Here is a 22,703-nt window from a genome sequence, read left to right as displayed (position 1 = left end):
CCTATTAGTAAAACTACATTTCTTTTTTTAAAGAGTATGAACAATTTGCAGTTTCAAGACCACCAAATTTGAAAATCAGTAAAAGTACATACACAAAAGGAACTAATTTGTCTGGCAACAAAGAACATGCTAGTCCCTAGATATGAAATTATATAAATAAGCTTTAGTGTGCAATACAGGAAGGTGATGATTAGAACTAACATGTCATAGGTGGACATATGAGACAACAGTTACGACATTCCTTAGGATGCTCACATCCCATACCAGAAAGTCTGGTTTTGACGCAACAAGTGATACAAGTACTTGGGTCCTGTCACCCACAAGGGAGACCCAAATGTTGTTACAGACCTGGCTTTGCCCTAGCCCAGTCCTAGCTGATGTGTGCATTTGGGGAAGTGAACCAGTAAATGGAGGATATCTGATCTCTGGCTTTGGATCCCTCTCTTTCAAATAAAATCAAAGTAATTCATTTTTTAAAAAGTGAACCTTTCAGGGCCAGTCCTGGGGTAAAGTGGGTAAAGTAGCCACCTGCAGTGCCGGCATCCCATATGGATACCAGTTTGGGTCCTGGCTACTCCACTTCTGATCCAGTTCTCTGCTATGGCCTGGGAAAGCAAGAGAAGATGGCCCAAATCCTTGGGCCCTGCACCTGCGTGGGAGACCCAGAAGAAGCTCCTGGCTCCTGGTTTCAGATTGGCATAGCTCTGGCCACTGTGGCCATCTGGGGAGTAAACCAGTGGATGGAAGACCTTTCTCTCCCTCTCTCTCTGGCTCTGCCACTCTGTAACTCTGTTTTTCACAGAAATAACTATATCTTAAAAAAAAAGTGAATCTTTCCATATCTTTGGAGAAAAAAGCAACTAAGATATCACAAATCCACTGGAGTACTATATATCCATGAGAATATCCATGAGAATATAATGTTCTAACATAGAATAATGCAAGTTTTAAAAATCTGGATGATGATGCCTTTTCAATCAACAAAAAGATTAAAGCCTTTGAACAAAAGTAATTTCTTTCAGGTGTTAAGTTGAGGTAACAGGTATATACAACAGAGTTAAGATGTTTATTACTATTCCTAATATTGATTGTCAATCACTCTCTTGATCTAGAAATGATAAAGAAGCAAAATAAAAATTGGCTTCACAAATAGTTTCCAATTTATAGTAATCATTTTACAAACAATGTATCTCAAAATATTGACAAATTAAAAGACAGTGGAAACGTTTTACATCAGATGTACAATCAATATGTTTTAAAATGATCCACAAGGGCAAGGGCTTTTTATGCTGCTCTTAAATTTACTAAATTTACTAGAGTTGATGCTGTGGCATCTACAGTGCCGGCATCCTATATGGATGCCAGTTCAAATCCTGGCTGCTCCACTTCTGATTCCAGCTCTCTGCTGTGGCCTGGGAAAGCAGTGGAAGATGATCCAAGTCCTTGCACCCCACCACCAGCTCCTGATTGTGGCTCCAGATCGGCATAGCTCTGGCCATTGTGGCCAATTAGGGAGTGAACCAGTGGATGGAAGACCTCTCTCTCTCCTTCTATGTAATTCTGACTTTCAAATAAATAGATAAATCTTTAAAAAAATTTACTTAAGCAATCTGAGGTGAGGCTATGGCATTGTGGCCCAGGGGATTAAGTCAGCCCCCTGCCACTTAGCCATCTAGTAAGAGTACGTGCGTAAGTACAAGATTCTCCACATAAAAACGATCTAGCTCCATGCTAATGGGTAGGAAAAAACAGCAGAAGAGGGATCAAGTACTTGGGCTCCATGGAACATAACGACAATAATTTTTTTAAAAATAAATAAATGAATATATTTCTAATGATGTAAAATGGAAAAAATCTGAAAATACAAAAAACCGAAATGTCCTACATAAAGCCACTACTCAACAAGAACAACTATTTAATTTTGAGAAAATAATAAAATCAAATTTCAAAAATGTAGGCATTTTAAACAAAATAAATGTTCCAAAGGGGCATTAAGAGAAGATATTAACTATATCAATAATCAAATATATCTTATCGCTACTTTTCTGCTACTTGCCAGCCACCATCATCTCACTGTCAACAGACTCTCATCATCAAATAAAAGAAACACTATTTCATTTTTTTAAAAAGTCACTAGTTTAACAAACTACAGTCAACAAAAAAGAAAAAGAAAACTTTAAAAATAAATTAGTAGTGAGAAAAAGTTCAATTTAACAAACCAGTAACATTTAAACTGATGAAACATGAACCATTTCCATGCTGAGCAGGTCATCTTAGAAACCACAACACCAAATTTGTCAAACACTGTGCTATGCCACAGTGCCAGCCCCTGCTTTTACCTTAAAGTATAAACTTGTCCATAAGATCAATAAAAATATGATGTGAAAGGAAAGAAACCAGGGGTTAGTGCTGTAGCAAAGCAGGTTAAGCTGCTGCCTGCAGCACTGGCCCCACCTGGACACTGGCTCAAGTCCCAGCTGTTCCACTTCTGATCCAGCTCCCTGCTAATGGCCTGGGAAAGCAGTGGAAGATGAAACAAGTGCTTGGGCTCCTGTATCCACATGGGAGATCCAGAAGAAGCTCCATGCCCCTGGCTTCAATCTGGCCCAGCCCAGGCTGATCCAGCATTTGAGGGATCAACCAGCAGATGGAAGAACTCTCTTTCTCTAACTCTCAAATAAAATAAATCTTTTTAAAAAGAAAGAAAGCCAAATATGTGAGAAAAATCACATTAAAGAAAACCATACCCGAACATTTCATTTTAAAAAACTTCCAGCACCATGCAAGTTTCAAAAGATAGCAGAGTTGGGGCCAGCGCTATGACGTAGTGGGTAAAGCCGCCACCTGCAGTGCCAGCATACAATATGGGCGCCGGTTCCAGATCTGGCTGCTCCACTTCCGTTCCAGCTCTCTGCTGTGGCCTGGGAAAGCAGCACAAGCTGGCACAAGTCCACGGGCCCCTGAACCCACATGGAAAGACCCGGAGGAAGCTCCTGGCTACTGACTTCATATCGGCAGAGCTCCAGCCGATGAGGCAAACTGGGGAGTGAACCAGCAGATGAAAGACCCCCACCCCCCCTCCCGCTCCCTCTCCTTCTCTCTGCGTGTGTAACTCTGATTTTCAAATAAATAAATAATTTTTTTTTAAAAAAAGATAGCAGAGTCTTTTTAATGCAAAAAATAAAAAAGGGACTGGTTTCCAGTCTAGAGATGCTCCTGATGGCTCCAGGTCCCTACTCCTGCTTCCTGCCAAGGAAAATCCTGGGAGCCTAGTTAACTCACCAAATTGCTGCAATGGCTGGAGCTAGGCCAGGCCAAAACCGGGAGTCAGGAGCCTCTTCCAAGTCTCCATACATGGGTGCAGGGGCCCAAGAACTAGAGCTATCTTCCGTTGCATTCCCTGGTACATTATTAGGGAGACAGACTGGAAGCCAGGACTCAACCTGGCGCCTATGTGGGATGCAGGCACCACAGGCAGCAGCTTAACCCAGTACAGCATAGTGCCAGACCCATAATAACCATATTTCATTGTGTCATAAAAGCCACACATTTTTCATTAGAGCAGTGCTGCAAATACAGCACAGAACTAACACGAACCACACAAGACTAAAGATCTTCTATACTTAAAAAAAGGACAGGGGTCACAGAGGCATTTGGCACAAAAACTAACAACTGGTTGGGAGACCCGCGCAGTGGCATGGAAGCTAATCCTCTGGATACGCCACTGGAATCCCATATGGGCACCAGATCGAATCCCCGCTGCTCCTCTTCCAAACCAGCTCCTGGCTTTTGGCGTGGAAAAGCAGTGGAAGATGACCTAATTAACTAGGCCCCTGCCACCCACATGGGAGATCCAGAAGCTCCTGAATCCTAGCTTCAGATCAGCTCAATTCCAGTCATTACAGCCATTAGAGGAGAGAACCAGCAGATGGAAGACCTTTCTGTCTCTCCTTCTCTCTCTGTAACTCTACCTCTCAAATAAATAAATAAATCTTCAATTAAAAAAAAAAAAAAACTAGTTCAAGTTCTGGCTCTGCTTCCAAATCCAACTTCCTATTAATGTGCCTCCTGGGAAGTAGCAGTTCATAGTTTAAGTACTTAGGTACCTGCTACCCACATGAGAGACTCAGATTGAATCCAATGTCCCCAGCTTTGGCCTGGCTTAGCCATAGCTATTATAAGCATGAGGAGTAAACTAGTTGATGAGAGATGTGTCTCTGTGTCTCTCTGCCTTACGAATAAATAAAAAAGTATCAGTAAGCTATATGGAAACTTTAAGCAACGTAAGTCACAAGTTACTAGAGTACCCAAAAAAGAATGGGAGAAAACTAATAAAAAAATTATAAAATTAATGAAAACAGTAAGCCCACATATGTAAGAAGTTCAAGTAACCCCAAGCGTAAGAATGTGAAGAAAACTACATGAATTCAATTAATCACCAAACTGGTTATTTATTAGTATCAATGATTAAAAGAAAATATTGAAAGAAGTGTTGTTTTTTTTTTTTCCCTTAAAGAGGATATCTCACGGGAGCCAGCACTGTGGCATAGCAGATAAAACTGCCGCCTGCAACACCAGCATATAGGTGCCAGGTCAAGTCCCAACTGCTCCACTTCCAATTCAGCTCCCTGCTAATAGCCTGGGAAAGCAGCAGAGCATGACCCAAGCGCTTGGACTCCTGCAACCACGTTGGGAGACCTGGAAGAAGCTCCTGGCTCCTGGCCTAGTCCAACCATTGTGGCCATCTAGAGAGTGAACCAGCAGATAGAAGAAATAATCTCTCAATCTCTCTCTCTCATTCTCTAACTCTTTCAAATAAATAAATAATAAAAAATTAAAAAGCATATCCTACATACCAAAAAATCAAAGGATGAAAGCAAAGCTCTCTCTGGAAACAATACAATATAGAAACCAGAGAGGATAACAAACCTTCAACCTAAAATTCCACAACTCAAAAAAAATTTTTTTTGAAAATAAATTAAAATATAGACGATTTCAGATGAAAAAGTTAAAAGAACAATTCATTAGCAGACCAAGACTAATATAATGCTGCAAGATATTTTTTAGGCAAAAGAATACAACCAATGAAAGGTGGATATACAAGAGGAGGAGTACAAACCAATTGTGAGTGGTAACAACAGTAAAAATGTAGCAAAAGCAGGGGCTGGTGATGTGGCATAGTGGATAAAGCCATCGGCTGCAGTGCCGGCATCCCATTTGGGCACGAGTTTGCTCCACTCCCCATCCAGCTCTCTGCAATGGCCTGGGCAAGCACTGGAGGATGGCCCAAGCCCTTGGACTCCCACACCCACATGGGAGACCCAGAAGAAGATCCTGGCTCCTGGCTTCAGATCGGCACAGCTCTGGCCATTGCAGCCAACTGGGGTGTGAACCGGTGTATGGAAGACCTCTCTCTGTCTCTCTCTCTCTCTACCTCTCCTTCTCTCTGTGAAACTCAGACTTTCAAATTAATAAATCATTGCAATAAAGGAAGGAAGGAAGGAAGGAAGGAAGGAAGGAAGGAAGGAAGGAAGGAAGGAAGGAAGGAAGGAAGGAAGGAAGGAAAAAAGCAGTCAATGTTGAAGAAGTGTTAATTATTTTAATTTCCTTAAAAGGTAACTGATGATTTAGACCAAAAACTACAACAGTGAATTTTGAGGTTTATAACGTGCCTTTATAATGTGCCTTTAAAAAAAAAAAAGGCACAAAAGCCAAAATTGTAGGAATGAAGTACAGAGCTGTATGATTCTTATCCTGTATGTGAAGTATTAAGATGTGGGTTCAGATAAATTAAAGGTGTTGTAATGTAAATAAACTCTAATATAACCAATGGTACAACAAAGAGTTACTGCTAATCTGATAAAGAAGACACATACTAGAGCACTCAGGTTAGAGTCCAGGCCCCGACTCCTGATTCCAATTGTCCTACCAGTGCAGACCCTGGAAGGAAGCAGGTGATGGTTACAGTAGGTGGCTCCCTGAGATTCACATTGGATACTGAGATTAATACATTCCTGACTCCTGACTCTGCTCCTTGTACAGTCCCTGCAGATTGTTGTGGCATGTGGGGAATGAATCTAACGGTAGGATTAGTATCTGTCTCTCTCCCCACCCTGTTTCTGTCTCTGCATATCAAGTAAAAATAAATTTTGAAAGAAGAAAAGTATATAGCTAATCACACAATACATGAAAATTCTCTAAACATCAAAATTTAATGGCTAGCCGGTACCACAGCTCACTAAGCTAATCCTCCGCTTGCAGCGCCAGCACACCGGGTTCTAGTCCCGGTTGGAGCAACGGATTCTGTCCCGGTTGCTCCTCTTCCAGTCTAGCTCTCTGCTGTGGCCCGGGAGTGCAGTGGAGGATGGCCCAAGTGCTTGGGCCCTGCACCCACATGGGAGACCAGGAAAAGCACCTGGTTCCTGGCTTTGGATCTGCGCGGTGCTCCAGCCGCAGCGGCCACTGAAGGATGAACCAACGGAAAAAGGAAGACCTTTCTCTCTGTCTCTCTCTCTCACTGTCCACTCTGTCAAAAAAAAAAAAAATGTAATGGCAAAGATTGCAACAATGTACTAAAAACCTGACTATATGCTACTCCAAAGAAATCCATTCTAAATACAAAAATATGAAGAGATTAAAAATAAAAGTATGGGGAAAGTAGGACCGAGCTGAATCAGAAGATAACTAAATTCAATGTATTAATATTAACAATGGGGGGCATTTGGTATAGTGGTTAAAACACATGGCCGGTGCCGCGACTCACTTGGCTAATCCTCCGCCTGTGGCGCCAGCACCCTGGGTTCTAGTTCCGATTGGGGCGCTGGATTCTATCCCGGTTGCTCCTCTTCCAGTCCAGCTCTCTGCTGTGGCCCGAAAGGGCAGTGGAGGATGGCCCAAGTGGTTGGACCCTGCACCCGCATGGGAGACCAGGAGGAAGCACCTGGCTCCTGGCTTTGGATTGGCGCAACGCACCGGCCGTAGTGGCCATGTCGGGGGTGAAACAACAGAAGGAAGACCTTTCTCTTTCTCTCTCTCTCTCTCACTGTCTAACTCTGCCTGTCAAAAGAAAAAAAAAAATACCACTCGAGGGATCAGCGTTATGGTATAGCAGATAAAACTACCATCTGCAGTGCTGGCATCCTATATGGGCACTGGTTTGAGACCCAGTGGCTCCATTTCTGATATGGCTCTCTGCTATGGCCTGGGAAAGAGGTAGAAGATGGCCCAAGTCCTTGGGCCACTGCACCCGTGTGAGAGACCCAGAAGAAGGTCCTGACTCCTGGCTTCAGATCAGCTCAGTTTCAGCAGATGCAGCCATTTGGGGAGTGAACCAGCAGATGAAGATACCTCTCTCTCTCTCTCTCTGTCTCTGTCTTTGTCTCTGTCTCTGTCTCTCTGCAGCTCTGCTTTGCAAATAAATACATACATACATACATACTTTAAATATATATAGGCAGGCTGGCACTGTGGCGTAGCGGGTAAAGCCGCTGTCAGCAGTGCCGGCATCCCATACAGGCAGCGGTCTGGCTGCTCCACTTCTGATCCAACTCTCTGCTATGGCCTGGGAAAGCAGTAGAAGACCCAAGTCCTTGAGCCCCTGCACCCACGAGGGAGATCAGGAAGAAGCTCCTAGCTCCTGGTTCCGGAAAAGTGCAGCTTCAACCTCTGCAGCCAACTGGGGAGTGAACCACCAGATGGAAGACCTCTCTCCCTCTCTCTCTGCCTCTCCTTCTCTATCTGTGTAACTCTGACTTTCAAACAAATAAATAAAGCCCTTCTACACACATACACACATGCACACACTTGGACACCCACATCCTATGTTGGAGTGCTTAGTTTCAAGACCCAGCTCTACTACTAACTCCAGGTTCCCCTCGTAGGCAGCAGATCATGGCCCAGATACTTGGGTCTTTGAGAACCATATGTGAGACCAGGATTGAGTTCCAGGCTCCTGGGTTAAGACTAGCCCAGCCCCAGCTGTTGCATGTAGTCTTTCCTCAGTCTTTCTTTCAAGTAAATAAAAATTATTTTTTTAAAAAATATGTCAAGTATGTTTCAGAGCGAAGAATAATAATGAAAAGTGGTTTATTCATCAAGAAGATAGAACAACTCTATATATTTCTGCACCTAATAAGAGACCTTCAAATTAAAGAAGCAAAAACTCTACCTGGATCAAGCATCCGTAACTACTCCTAACTGGCAGAACAAAGTAATAGATAAAAAAATAAGACCTACTAAATATTTGCAAAAACAAAAAAAAAAGGCACACAATCACAGCTGAATACAACATTCTTTTGGAAAACCACTCAGAACATTTAACAAGGTAATCCATGTGTCACAAAACAAGAGTATTTTTAATTTGAAATTTATTTGAAAAAGAGAAACAGAGAGAGATCTTTTACCAGCGATTAATTCTGCAAATACCTACAACGACCAGGCTGGGCTGGGCAGAAGCCAGGCGTTGCATGTGTTTCTCACATAGGTGGCAGAAACGCAACAATTTGAGCCATCAATCTGCTGCTTCCCAGGGTCTGGATTAGTGGGAAGCGGGAATTGGAAGTAAAACCAAAACTTGAACCCAGGCTCTTTGATATGAGATGTAAGTATCCCAAGTAGCATCTTAACTGCTATGCCAGTAAGTTTAAAACAAATGATTTAATACAAAACCATTAAGTTAGAAACCAATAACATGAAGATATGCTGAAAATCCCCAAATATTTCACAACTAATACACTTCTAAGTAACCTATGGACCAATGAAGAAATCAAACGGTAAACCAGAAAGTATTCTTCAAACAAAATAAAAATGAATTTCCAACTTATCAAAATTTATAAAACAGTACTGGAAGGAATTTAGTATCATTAAATGCTGACATTAACAGTTCTGATTTCCAGTTTGGCATCTAAGGAGCTTAAAAGTATTCCCTCTGCCCAAAAATAAGTAAAAGTTGAACAAGGTGGAAAGTATCAGATTTGAAAGACATGAGATTACAAAGCTAGCCAACAGAAAAATTGGACAAACAGGCATTTTCCCAAAGAAGAAATACAAATGGCCAACAGACACATGAAAAAATGCTCAGGATAACTAGCCATCAAGGAAATGCAAATCAAAATCACAATGAGGTTTCACCTCAATGCAGTTAAAATGGCTCTCATACAGAAATCAACAAACAATAAATGCTGAGAAGGATGTCAGGGCAAAAGTCACCCTGATGCACTAATGGTAGGAATGTAAAGCCTTACAGCCATTGTGAAGACAGTATGGCGATACATGAGAAAGCTGAAAATATTTATAATATATGACCCAGCAATCCGAATGCTGGGAATTTACGCAAAGAAAATGAAACAGCGTATGAAGAGTTTTCTGTACCACCATGTTTACTGCAAATGAATTCACAATAGCTAAGGTATGGAATAAACAGAGATGTCCATCAGCTGATGCCTGGATAAAGAAATTGTGGTGTATATATATCTATACTATGGAATACTACTCAGCCATAAACAAACAATGAAATCATGTCTTTTGCAATTAAATGGATCAAACTGGAAACCATTACAGTTAGTGAAATAAGCCAGTGCCAAAAAGACAAATACCATATATTTTCCCAGTTCTGTGGTAAGGAGTACCAAAAATTTAATATACAGGAGTGACATTTTGAGATTTGATGTAAGACTATAGCCCTTGTCTATATAATTGAGAAACAGTGTTCTGTTCTTCTTACTATTTGTTGAACTCTTAGTGTAGTAAACTTGGTGTTGAACTCTTCACCACTTAGTATACTTTATGAATATAAGAGAAACAAAGTAGATCATTGTAAAAATTGAGGGGGTGGGCAAGTGCTCTGGTGTGGTAGGTTAAGCCTCTGCCTGCTACACCAGCATGACCTATGGGCACCAGTTCGAGTCCCAGCTGCTCCACTTCCAATCCAGCTCGTTGCTAATGGCCTGGGAAAGCAGTGGAAGATTGCCCAAGTGCTTGGGCCCCTACACTCACATGAGAGACTCAGAAGCAGCTTCTGGCTCCCAGCTCGGGATCGGCCCAACTATGACAGCTGCGGACATATAGGGAGTCAACCAGCAGATGGAAGACCTTTCTCTGTCTCTCCCTTTTTCACTGTATCTGTGCTCCTCAATTAATAAATAAATCATTTTTTAAAAATTGAGAGGAAATAAGAGAGGAAGGGTGGGAACATAGGTGGAATATATCACTATGTTCTCTCTTTTTATTATTTGACATAGATAGTAAGAGACAGAGAGAAAGGTCTTCCTTCTGTTGGTTTACCCCCAAAATGGCCACTATGGCCAGATCCGAAGCCAGGAGCCACGTGCTTCCTCCTGGTCTCCCATGCAGGTGCAGGGGCCCAAGCACTTTGGCCATCCTCGACTGCATCAAAATCACAAAAGACATGATACAAAAAGAAAATCAAAGGACAATATCCATCATGAACACAGACCCAAGAGTTCCTTCAATAGTAAATAAGGAGTGAGTATTAGCCTAGCAGTTAAGATGCCAAGTAAACGGCCAGCGCTGTGGCACAGTAGGTTAATCCTCTGCCTAAGGCACTGGCATCCCATATGGGCGCCGGTTCTAGCTCTGCTTCTCCTCTTCCAATCCAGCTCTCTGCTATGGCCTGGGAAAGCAGTAGAAGATGGCCCAAGTCCTTGGGCCCCTGCACCCACATGGGAGACCGGGAAGAAGCACCTGGCTCCTGGCTTCAGATCGGTGCAGCTCCGACCATTGCAGCCATTGGGGAGTGAACTAGTGGACGGAAGACCTTTCTCTCTGTCTCTTCCTCTCATTGTCTGTAAATCTACCTCTCAAATAAATAAATAAAATCTTTAAGGAAAAAAAAAAGATGCCAAGTAAGATGCCTACAACCCACATGGGAGTACATGGTATATCTAGCCTGAATTATCTGGGCTTCTGTTCCTGATTCCAGCTTCCTCCTAAGGTTACAGGGTACAAGATCAACACAAGAAAACCAATGTGGGGTTGGAGGAATAGGAACCAAAGAATAGAATGTGTTTTAGTTTCTATTGCACACAGGATAGCTATAGTTTACAAGAACCTAATATATTTTATGAAGAACTGAGACAGAGGAACTAGAAGGCTCCAAATATGAAGAAATAAAAACACAAAAATACAAATTACAGGGGCTGGCACTGTGGCATAGAAGACTAAGCCTCCATCTGTGGCACTGACATCCCACGTGGATGCTGGTTCGAGTCTCAGCTACTCCACTTGCAATCCAGCTCCTTGTTAATGGCCTAGAAAAGCAGTGGAAGATGGCCCAAGTTCTTGGGCCTCTGCACCTAAGAAAGAGACTCATTAGAAGCTCGTGGCCCCTGGCTTTGAATCAGCCCAGTTCAGCCACTGATGCAATTAGGGGAATAAACTAGTGGATGGAACACCCTTGTCTTTCCTTCTCTTTGTAACTCTACCTACCTCTCAAATAAATAAATAAATATTTTTAAAAAGAAAAAGAAATACTAACTACAATGACTTGATCACTGTATGCTATATAAATGTCTTAAAATATCATATATCTTGTATTTAGTATTGAGCCCTTGACATCTTAACACCTACACAACTGTCAACCTCCAATACTATTCCCCCCTTACTTAGAGACTTCAATATGCATCTAGCTTTAACAGCCTCTGATCTCTCCATTTCACGAGCTTGTCTTCTGCCCCACATCAGCCCCGTAACACTCTAGATCATATCTTAAAAGACACTGTAACTAATTGTAGCCGCTCTATAATCTTCAACTCATATCCTAATCCCTATCGCATCTTATTTCCAATACACTCTCCATTCCTCAAACAAACCTCTAAATTCAACAGGAACCATTAACCATTATTGATTATCCCTCATTCTTCATTGTCCTCATTATCATGATCCATGATTGCAACTTACCCTGTATTCACCTTCAAATCACTCACTGTATTCATATAACAAAATAATAATTTTACCAAATCCTACTCTGTCCCCACAACCATAAAGGCAGACAAGAATGGTCATGGAACCTTATGGCTACCCAGCAATCATAATACATTTCCTTAGTAAATCTTCTTTTCCACTGCTAAAGGTTTTATTTATTTATTTTTTGGAAGGCAAATAGATAGGAGGGTGCAGGAAGGTCAGGATGGAAGGAGGGAGGGAGAGACAGATCTTCCATCTGCTGGTTCACTCCCCAAATGGCTGCATCAGCTGGGGCTGCACCATGCCAAAGCCACGAACCAGGAACTGCATCCTGCTCTCCCACATGTGTGGAAGGGGCCCAAATACTCACACCATCTTCCGCTGCCTTCCCAAGGCCATTAGCAGGAAGCTGAATTGGAAGCGTGGAAGCTGGCACTCAAACCTGTATTCTGTTGAATGGGAACACAACACTGGCTCCTCTTTCCCATTTCTATGGCTAATTATTTCAAACCTTTATGTTTATTCAGTCTATTAACAATAAAGAGAAAGAAAAAAAGTAAAAAACAAAAACAAACAAACAAACAAAAAAACAATAAAGAGAAAGAGAGACAGTGAGAGGGCTCACATCTACTGGTTCACTCCCAATTGGCCACAATGGCCATGGCTGGGCCAAGCAGAAACAAGGCGGCAGGAAAAAAAAAAGTGCCCTTCAGCCAGCGCCACAGCTCAATAGGCTAATCCTCTGCCTGTGGCGCCAGCACACCAGGTTCTAGTCCTGATCAGGACGCCGGATTCTGTCCCGGTTGCCCCTCTTCCAGGCCAGCTCTCTGCTGTGGCCCGGGAGTGCAGCAGAGGATGGCCCAAATGCTTCGGCCCTGCACTGGCATGGGAGACCAGGAGAAGCACCTGGCTCCTGCCTTCGGATCAGCGCAGTGCGCTGGCCGTGGCAGCCATTGGAGGGTGAACCAATGGCACTCTCTCTCTCACTGTCCACTCTGCCTGTTTAAAAAAAAAAAAAAAAAGTGCCCTTTATCATCTCCAACAAGATGATTTCTCCAACAAGTCATCACCTATTTTTCTGCTCCTCCTTATAGCAAAGCTCCTCAAAGCAATCATTTACATTCTGACTTACCCCATTTTCTTTTTTTTCTAATTAACTTATTTATTTGAAAGGCAGAGTTACAGAGAGGCAGAGACAGAGAGAAGGGTCTTCCATTTGCAGGTTCATTCCCCAGTGGCCAGAATGGCCAGAAGTGGGCCGATCCAAAGTCAGGAGCCAGGAGCTTCTTTCAGGTCTCCCACACAGTTACAAGAGCATAAGGACTTGGGCCATCTTCTACTGCTTTCCCAGGCCAATAACAGAGAACCAGATCAGAAGCGGAGCAGCTGCAACTCGACCTGGTGCAATATGGGATGTGAACACTGCACAGCTGTATGTGCTAGGACACAGCGCCGAGTCCTCCCATTCTCTCTTAAATCCACTTGAATCAGGATTTTGCATCCAACAGTACAACAGAATTGCTCATCAAGGTCCCTAGTGATCTCATCGTGATTTATCCCAATACTTGCTCCCATGTTATTATATGACATTATTCACTTATTTCATTTCTTTAACTTGATTTCCAATGTAACATATCCTCTTGGTTTTTTATACCAAACTCTGGCTTCTTCTCAGATAGTTACACATTATTTTTTTGTGAAAGGCAGTTACAAAGAGAGAGAGAGGGAGAGGCATGGAGAGATCTTCCATTCACTGGTTTACTAACCAAATGGCCACTAACAGCCAGGGCTGGACCAGCTTCTCCCAGTGCCTCCCACGTGGGTTCAGGGGCCCAAAAACTTAGGCCATCCTCTCCCACTATTCCAAGTTCACTGGCAGGAAGCGAGAGCAGAAGTGGAGCACCCAGGATTCAAACCCGCACAAATATAGGCTGCTGGCATCACAGGTAGCAGTTTAACCCACTATGCCACAATGCCAGCCCCTGTTTACCCTTCTTCTTCCAGATTTTTCAATGTAGGAGGCCTGGGCCTTGAAGGCCTCCTCTTTTCTCTTCCTGGACTATCTCCTCTCAATCCAGTGTTGTGGCTTTAAATAATTTCCTATATATAGAACACTTGAATTTATATTGAAGTTGGATCTCTTTTCACAATACCAGAGGATGTATCTGCTAACCAACATCTTTAATTGGATATTTACCAGAAACCTTAATCCTAATGCATCTGTACTAAGCATCCTCGCCCCTCAAAATGTACACATCCTAATCCCTTGTTACATGGATTTACAGATGTAAGTAAGCTTGTGAATGTTAAAGCAGAGAAATGATCCTGGATTTTCTGGTAGGCACAATATAATCACATGAGACCTAAAAAGAAAAGAACAACCTATTATATCCAAAGTCTTCCCAATCTTTGTTAACAGTCACTCCATTGCTTCGCCTGGTCTTGACCAAAACTCGTAGAATCAACTTGAGATCTTCTCTTTCTCTTACAGCTATAATCTATAAGAAGGTCACATGGACTCTACCTTTAAATGTATTCAGCACCTTCTCAGCTGTTACTGCATGCACTGTTACATCTGTCTCTGGATTATTGCAATAACCTCATAATGATTTATATACTTCCCCTATTGCCTGCCTACAGTCTATACACAATGAAGCAGCTAGAGTTGCTTTCAATATTCAACTTAGACCATGTTACATTTCAGTTCAGAACCCTATAACAGCCCATTTTTTACTCAAAAAGATGAAGTTTTAGAGTAGCAATTTGACCTAACCATTAAGACACTATTTAAGGGGGCCAGCACCATGGCTCACTTGGTTAATCCTCTGCCTGCGGTGCCGGCACCTGATATGGGCGCTGGGTTCCTGTCCCAGTTGCTGCTCTTCCAGTCCAGCTCTCTGCTGTGGCCCGGGAAGGCAGTGAGTGGAGGATGGCCCAAGTGCTTGGACCCCTACACCTGCATGGGAGACTGGGAAGAAGCATGTGGCTCTTGGCTTTGGATTGGGGCAGCTCCAGCCATAGCAGCCATTTGGGAGGGTGAACCAACGGAAGAAAGACCTTTCTCTCTTTCTCACTAACTCTGTCAAATAAAAATTTAAAAAAAAAAAAAAAAAAAAAGGCACTATTTAAGATATCCCCCATGGTAGTGCCTGGGTTGCTTCCTGCTAATGCAGATCCTGGGACATAGCAGCATAGCAGTGATATTTCAAATAACTGGGCCTGGCCTACTCACAGCCACTCCAAGCACATGGGGTGAATCAACATATGAAAGCACACTCTCTGTCTTGTAGTCACCCTCTCTTTGCATCTCTGCCCCTCAAATATTTATTTGAAAGGTAAAGTGAAAGATACAGAGAGAATCATCCATCTGCTGGTTTATTCCCCACATGGTCACAATGGCCAGGGTTGGACCAGGATAAAGCCAGGAGCTTGGATATCCATCTGAGTCAAGCATCTGGATGGCAGGGACTCAGATACATAATCTGTCACTTTCCATTGCTTTCCCAGGCACAAGAGCAAGGAGCTGGATCAGAAAGACCCGTGTTACTTGAAACAGCACTCAGATATAGGAAACTACATCGCTGGTGGCAGCTTAATCTACTGCACCATAATGCTCAGTCCCTAAATTAACACATTTGCAAAGAAAAAGAAAAAAAAAAAAAAAAAAAAAAAAAAACGTTTAGAGTGACATTTGGAAGCCAGCATCACTAGCTTCTAACCATGGCCTCATTTTCTACTGCCATTTCTCTACTTGCTTACTCTGTCACAGCCACTTTTCTATTCCTCCATTCATTTTCATATTAACCACATGATGAAATCCTAGTAATAACTAACAAAACCAAGTAAGACCTGTTATGAATGAAAACCATTCTAATTGCTTTGCATGTATTAACGCATTCAATTTCACTACTCATGTCCCCCATTTTAATAAGTTAATTGTTAACCTAACCACTGAAACAATAAATGGTAAAGCCAGATTTGAAAATCCAGGTGGATAAAGTCCACCCCACAGCCCAAATTCTTAAACTCAATGATGCTGTCCACTTACTAATCTAACTAAGCAGTCTTTGGAGACAAGTATGGAGGAAACATAATGTATGATAAAGGGAGAAGAAGCCTAAGGGGCTGGCGTTGTGGTGTAGCAGGTAAAGCCACCACCTGCAGTGCCGGCATCGCATATGGGCACCGGATTGTGTCCCAGCTCCTCCACTTCAAACCCAGCTCTCTGCTATGACCTGGGAAAGCAATAGAAGATGGCCCAAGCCCTTGGGCCTCTGCACCCACGTGGGAGACCCTGAAGAAACTCCTGGCTCCTGGCTTCAGATCAGTGCAGCTCCAGCCGTTGTGGACAATTGGGGAGTGATCCATCAGATGGAAGACCTCTCTCTCTCTCTCTGCCTCTCCTTCTCTCTGTGTGTAACTCTGACTTTCAAATAAATGAATAAATCTTAAAAAGAAGAAGAAGAAGAAGAAGAAGAATCCTAAGTGTTTCATGAACAGTTAAAGAGGCGAGAAAAATTAGGATCTGGACACTGGAAATGACAACACATCTCACACCTTAGGGTTAAAAAACGAAACATAAATAGCTCTTATATAAGCAAAACATGACACTTAAAACTTACTTTTTCTGTAGTAACAGTCAAGGATGGAACTAGTGCAGGTGATGGTTCTGGTTGCTTTTTATGTTTCTGTTTGTGTTTGTCCTTTTCTTTATATTTCTAAAAATAAATAGAAGCAAAATTAAATTTAAATCATAATCCATATATATCCAAAAAGATATTCTTTTGCAAGTATTTACTAATTTTAAAAATTTACAAATACTCATCTCAAAATCTTTATAAAAAGTATTGCACTGATCATGGTGTCATTTTATATATAAACAAGTAATAGTCATGTAAGTCATTTTTACATGACTTCTGCTCCCTTATTCATGATCAATCTAAAAGAGTAACAATAAACAACTAAAGTCCACAGTTATCTTTGAAATTTATATTTGGCAAAATATACACTATTTCTTGTCCCATGTCATAGACACTTTTTTAAAAGCAAAGTTTATGCTGGATTTTCTTAATTAAATTTTGATTTATTTGAAAGGTAGAGTTGGGGAAAGGAGGTATCTCCCACCCAATGGCTAAAGAAGCTAGTTGATATAGCTCAATTCACAACAGCTAAGGTACGGAATCAACCCAAATGTCCATCAACTGAAGACTGGATAAAGAAATTATGGGATACACACAACATGTAATACTGTACAGTGGTTAAAAAAAAACAGTCCTTGTCTCAACTGTTGAGAAGCAGTTTTTTTTTCATACTATTTGTTGAAATCTTTACTTAGTAAAGAGTTAATCTTATGTGTATAAAGTTAAGTGAAAATAGATCTTAGTAAAAAGTAAGAATGGGAATAGGAGAGAGAGGAGGAAGAAGAGTAGCAGCGCAGGTGGGAGAACGGGTAGGGTGGCAATAATCACTATGTACCAAAGTCGCATTTATAAGTTTTTATAGCTTAAATAAAAGGTTTCAGGGTCGGGGGAGGAAAAAGAAGCCAGATGAGAGATACAGCACATCATTTTGCTTTGATCATAAGAAAACTCTCAAAGAATACAGGGTCTGTAGCATCCCTGCCCTGGCTTCAAAGAACATGGATTAGAGAATCAGAGTGAATGAATCACACAGGCCAGCTCTCTGCTGTGGCCTGGGAAGGCAGTGGAGGATGGCCCAAGTGCTTGGGCCCTGCACCCGCATGGGAGACCAGGAGGAGGCACTTGGCTCCTGGCTTCGGATCAATGCAGCACGCCGGCCACAGCAGCCATTTGGGGGGGTGGGGGTGGTGTTGAACCAACAGAAGGAAGACCTTTCTATCTCTCTCACTGTCTAACTCTGCCTGTCAAAATAAATAAAATAAATAATAAATAAATTAATGCTAATAAGAAAATAGCAGAATCCAGAAAATTCGCTGTAAGAATAACTACAGACTAAAAATTTCAGAATATTCTAATATTGGAAACATGGTGTAAAGAACTATATCTTTAATTTTAAGACTAAAAAAGTTACAACTGATACATTAAAGTGTTAAGAGATAGGCAACATTAAAATGTTAAGAGATAGTAAGAGGACAAATGTACCCTCAAAAATTCAAAATGGGGGCAGGCATTGATTTAGCAGGCAAAGCCACCTCCTACAATGCTGGCATTCCATATGGGCACTGGTTTGAGGCCCAGCTGCTCTTCTTCTGCTTCACAGCCCAGTTAAAGTGCCTGGGAAAGTAGCAGATGATGGCTCAACTGCTTGGGCCCCTGCTACCCACATGGGAGACTCAGATATAGTTCCACGCTCCTGGCTTCAGCCTGGCCTAACCCTGGCTGTTGTGGCCATTTGGGGAGTAAACCAGCAGATGGGAGATCTCTGTCTCAGCAACTCTACCTTTCAATAAATTAAAAAAAAAAAAAAAAAAGATAATCATGTATAAAGATAACTTGTGTTTCTGAATAATCTCATCTAATAAATGAGCAACAGAAGGTATACTTAAACATCTAAGTCCACAAAATGAAACTGGAAAAAAAAAATCCTCAAAAATTCTATTATAGAGTGTGTAACACCAACAATTTTGGGGGTTGAGACTAGTACAAGGCAAAGGGAAAATAGAGTGGGAGGGGAGGTGTCATTAGTAATCTCCATGTAAACAGCAATATTCTAGTCTCATTATTTATGTCCTTAAGTTCTGGCTCCTAAACTACGTATTTTACAAATAGGATAAAATTAGAAATCTCTTTCACACGTCGTTCACAATGAGGTTGTGATGCTAATAGACATATTTTTCCGGGAAAAAAAAAGGGGGGGGGGGCCTCCTAGAGCAAACAATGGGTTTCGAAGTAAGCTATGGAAAGGAGTAGCAAACAGGTGAAAAATTGTACAGTCAACCAGGTAACAAGTCCTGAGGCCCATATACCCATGAGGGAGACCCAGAAGAAGTTTCTGGCTCCCAGCTTTGGATCGGCACAGTTCCAGCCATTGTAGCCAATTTGGGAATGAACCAGCAGATGAAGACCTCTCTCTGCCTTTCCTTCTCTCTCTGTGTAGCTCTTTAAAATAAATAAATAATTTTTTTTAAAAAAGGTTAAAGTTGGTACGGACAGTGAGAAGATGTAGTACCTCACAAGAAAATCCATGCCAGGCCAGCTAGCAGGAGCTGCAGACCTACAGTGAATTACAACCGAGTTCAGTTACAGACTAAATCCATTACACAGACTGCTGATACTTTTTAGGTTGTCACTGACATTTCCAACACCTGCTTGCTATACCACTAACACCCAAAGATCAAGATCAGTTCACATGTTCGAAGTGCTTCCCCAGAAAGACCTAAACTCCCCTACCATTTGCCACAAATAGGTAAGTATTTCAGAATGGAGGACTACTGCCTCCAATTTTCCAAACTTTTCACAACTATTGGTAAGTCACAAGTCTTAGTCTCAAAAGATCTGACTGTGATATTATCACACTTCTGCCAAGAGTTGCCCCCCCCCCCCAAAAAAAAAGAAGAAGAAGAAGAAAACAAAAGAAAGTGCAGATGGAATTCAAATACCTGAACCACAAGTTTCTGGAAACTACAGGACTAGATTCACAAAGCCAGATTCCTCTCCCAGGGAAGAAAAAACCATGGTCACTTCAGGCTTTCACATTCAAAGAAGAAACTTAGCACATTATTCAATTCTTCAATTAGCAAAGGCTACATGTGGCTGACTTCAACATTCTACTGAGTACTTTTACCTATCCTGCAAATATGAATCCTTTGAGAAGATCAAGACAATTGGCTGTGCTTGATACCATGCAACAAGTTGTATGCAATACATTTTACCTTTAAAAGCTACAAGTTTCTATGAAAAAAGATTTTGTCAAAGAATCGTTTGGCAAAAAGTTTACACCTACAGGAACTCATTGGGGTTTTGGATTTACTGTGTCCAGCACAGGATATCCCATGTACTCTTTTTGAAAATCAACTATTACCTTGCTATTGTTGAAACAGAATTCCAGACCCATGGAGGCCTGTTGACTCTCCAGGCCAAGACACAATGCTAGTCAGACTCAAGGATGTGACAAGGACCCCAAAATCCTCACTTGTCAAATGGAAATGGTATATTCAGGAACCCAACTGGTGTGGCTCCTGAAGCACCTCAGCTTTAATTCACAAATGACAGGTATCTACTTCACTACATGATGTAAAGTTGCTTTCTAAATGCAGATCCTGATTCAGAGCTCCCCCTAAATGGGGAGAGTTTGGCTAATGGTCCAAGTAAGCTGAAATGCAATGGTGTCCTCTGGATTGGTGCAGCTATTCAACCTTAGTACATGTGATGTGGATGCAAAGTTACATGTAATCACTTTGTAACAGCAGAATTGATGATACTCTCATAGCAAGAGTACTTCTACATTAGGCACAATGTTGGCACTCAATGATGTCAACATTTTAATCCCTTGAATGTGTAAATATATTTCCGTGGCAAGAAGCAGTATGCACACATAATTAAGGACTTCAAAATGGAGAGATACTCCTAGATTACTTAGGTGGTCCCAAGGTAATTACAAAGGTCCTTAAGAGAGGAGAACAGAAGAGTGTCAGAGGACAAATGGTTGGAGAGAAATAATAGAGCTTGCTTCAAAGATGGGACAAAGGGGGCAGGCATTTTGTGCACCACCTTAAGTTGCCGCTTGGGACACCTGCATCCCATAGCAGAGTTCCTGATTAAAGTCCCAGCTACTCCACTTCTGATACAGGTTCCTGCTAATGCAAATTCTGGAGGATAGCGGGCAATGAGTCAAGTACATGAGTCCCTGCCACCCAATAAGAGACCCAGATAAGTTCCAGGCTCTTGGCTTTACGAGGCTCAGTCAGGCTATTGCAGGCATTTGTGGAATAAACCAGTGGGTGGAAGACCTCTCTGACTTAGAAATACAATGAAAACTTAATTGTTTATTTAAAAGATGAAGCAAGTAGGAATGGAAAAATAGGGATTACAGTACACAATAACCTATAATGGCTAGAAAAGGCAAAGAAACACACACACAAAGGAATTAGTAACAATTGATTTAGTGCTACTTTAACTTCTTTCGCTTAACCAACACACTCAGCTAAACATTTAATGATTAAGTATCTTCCTACTCCAAGGATAAAAGTCTTTACATTATATCTCAATGCCTCATCAAATATTATTACTTTTTATAACTTCAGCAAATACTTCTCCTCTAGTATTATTTGCTCCTCCAGTTTCATACTTGTATTTGCCTATAAACATATATACAAATACCATTATATTCAATGCAACTAAAATCAGAATGTTTCCCAAACCAGCTCTAATTACTCAAAAGCTAAAAGAATGCTATCTTTATTCTACTACCCTGTAACTGAAACCCAGGATATGTTCCAAAATTTAAAAATCAAGTATTTCACATGGCATCACTGTGTTTAAGAAATCACATTAGGGGCTGGCACTGTAAGAGATTAGGTTAAGCCTCTGCCTATGGAGCTGGCATCCCATAGGGTGTGTCCTGGTGGCTCCTCTTCTGATCCAGCTCTCTACTAACAGAAAGCAGTGGAAGATGGTCTAATTACTCGGGCCGCTGCATCCACACAAGAGACCCAGAAGAAGCTCCTGGCTCTGGTCGTTGCATACATTTGGGGAGTGAACCAGCGGATATAAGACCTTTATCTCTTTTATTTTTTTTTTAATATTTATTTCTTTGAAAGTCAGGGTTACACAGAAAGAGAAGAGGCAGAGAGACAGATCTTCCATCCGCTAATTCGCTCCCCAGATGGCCACAATGGCCGGAGCTGCGACTATCTGAAGCCAGGAGCCAGGAGCTTCTTCCAGATTTCCCATGTGGGTGCAGGGGCCCAAAGACTTGGGCCATCTTCTACTACTTTCCCAGGCCGAAGCTAAGAGCTATATTGGAAGTGGAGCAGCCAGGACTTGAACTGGCGCTCATATGAGATGCACTGCAGGCAGAGGCTTTACCAATTACGCCACAGACCCAGCCCCATAAGACCTCTATCTCTGTCTGTCTCTCTCTCTGTAACTCTGTCTCTCAAATGAAAAAGGGAGGGAAGGAAAGAAGGAGGGAAAGAAGGAGGGAGGGAGGGAGGGAGGAAAGATGGAAGAAATCACATTAGGGACCAACACTGTTGGCATAGCAGGTAAAGATACCACCTGTGACGCTGGAATCACATACAGCTTTCAGCTCAAGTCCCAGCCACTCTACTTCAGGTTCCAGCTTCCTGCTGATACACCTGGGAAAGCAGTGGAATATGGCCCACATGCTTGGGTGCCTACACCTGCGTGGGAGACCAGAAAGAAGCTCCTGGCTCCTGGACTCAGCCTGGCTATGGCCCAGCCCCAGCTTTTGCAGCCACCTGGGGAGTGAACCAACAGATGGAAGACCTCTCTCCTTTACGCTTTCAAAGAAATAAAATAAATTTTTACAAAAAAAAAAAAAAAGAAAGAAAGAAAGAAAAGAAAAGAAATCACATTAGGCATTGTTAAAGAACAGTGAAACATGAAAAACAGGGATCACCTTTGGGATATAACATAGCCTGGCAGTATGATACATACATAAAGACAACTAATAATTGTGAAATGAAAGCATAAAGAAAAAAAAAGGGTAAAAGGTATCCAAAACTAGAGACACAGTCTGAGTCTTACAAATCTAATGAAATCTAGCTTCATTAGAAAAGCAAAGCTAGGTAAGTGCTAGATTTGGATTGAAATGGAAGATAAGAATAAAATGAAGAC

The 22,703-nt window shown here is 41.8% G+C and overlaps 1 protein-coding gene across 50 annotated transcripts in view; it reads right to left on the bottom strand.

Moving 5' to 3' along the window:
- MLLT10 (MLLT10 histone lysine methyltransferase DOT1L cofactor) overlaps positions 1-22,703 on the bottom strand; it is a 217,751-nt gene that overhangs the window by 73,023 nt on the left and 122,025 nt on the right. For all 50 annotated transcript variants that reach the window (XR_016218947.1, XR_016218946.1, XR_016218945.1 and 47 more), the window contains one exon: positions 16,545-16,640. Coding sequence is in view for 45 of the 50 variants with exons in the window: in XM_089311539.1 (XP_089167665.1) it covers positions 16,545-16,640 (96 nt within the window). In the remaining 5 variants the exon portion in view is untranslated. The remainder of the gene's footprint in view (positions 1-16,544; positions 16,641-22,703) is intronic.

Source organism: Oryctolagus cuniculus, chromosome 13 (assembly GCF_051225735.1).
Source record: "Oryctolagus cuniculus isolate XC-2025 breed Fujian yellow rabbit chromosome 13, ASM5122573v1, whole genome shotgun sequence".
Classification (NCBI taxonomy): Eukaryota; Metazoa; Chordata; class Mammalia; order Lagomorpha; family Leporidae; genus Oryctolagus; species Oryctolagus cuniculus.
The sequence above is the reverse complement of the archived record's forward strand: the minus strand, read 5'-3'. Positions and strand labels throughout refer to the sequence as shown.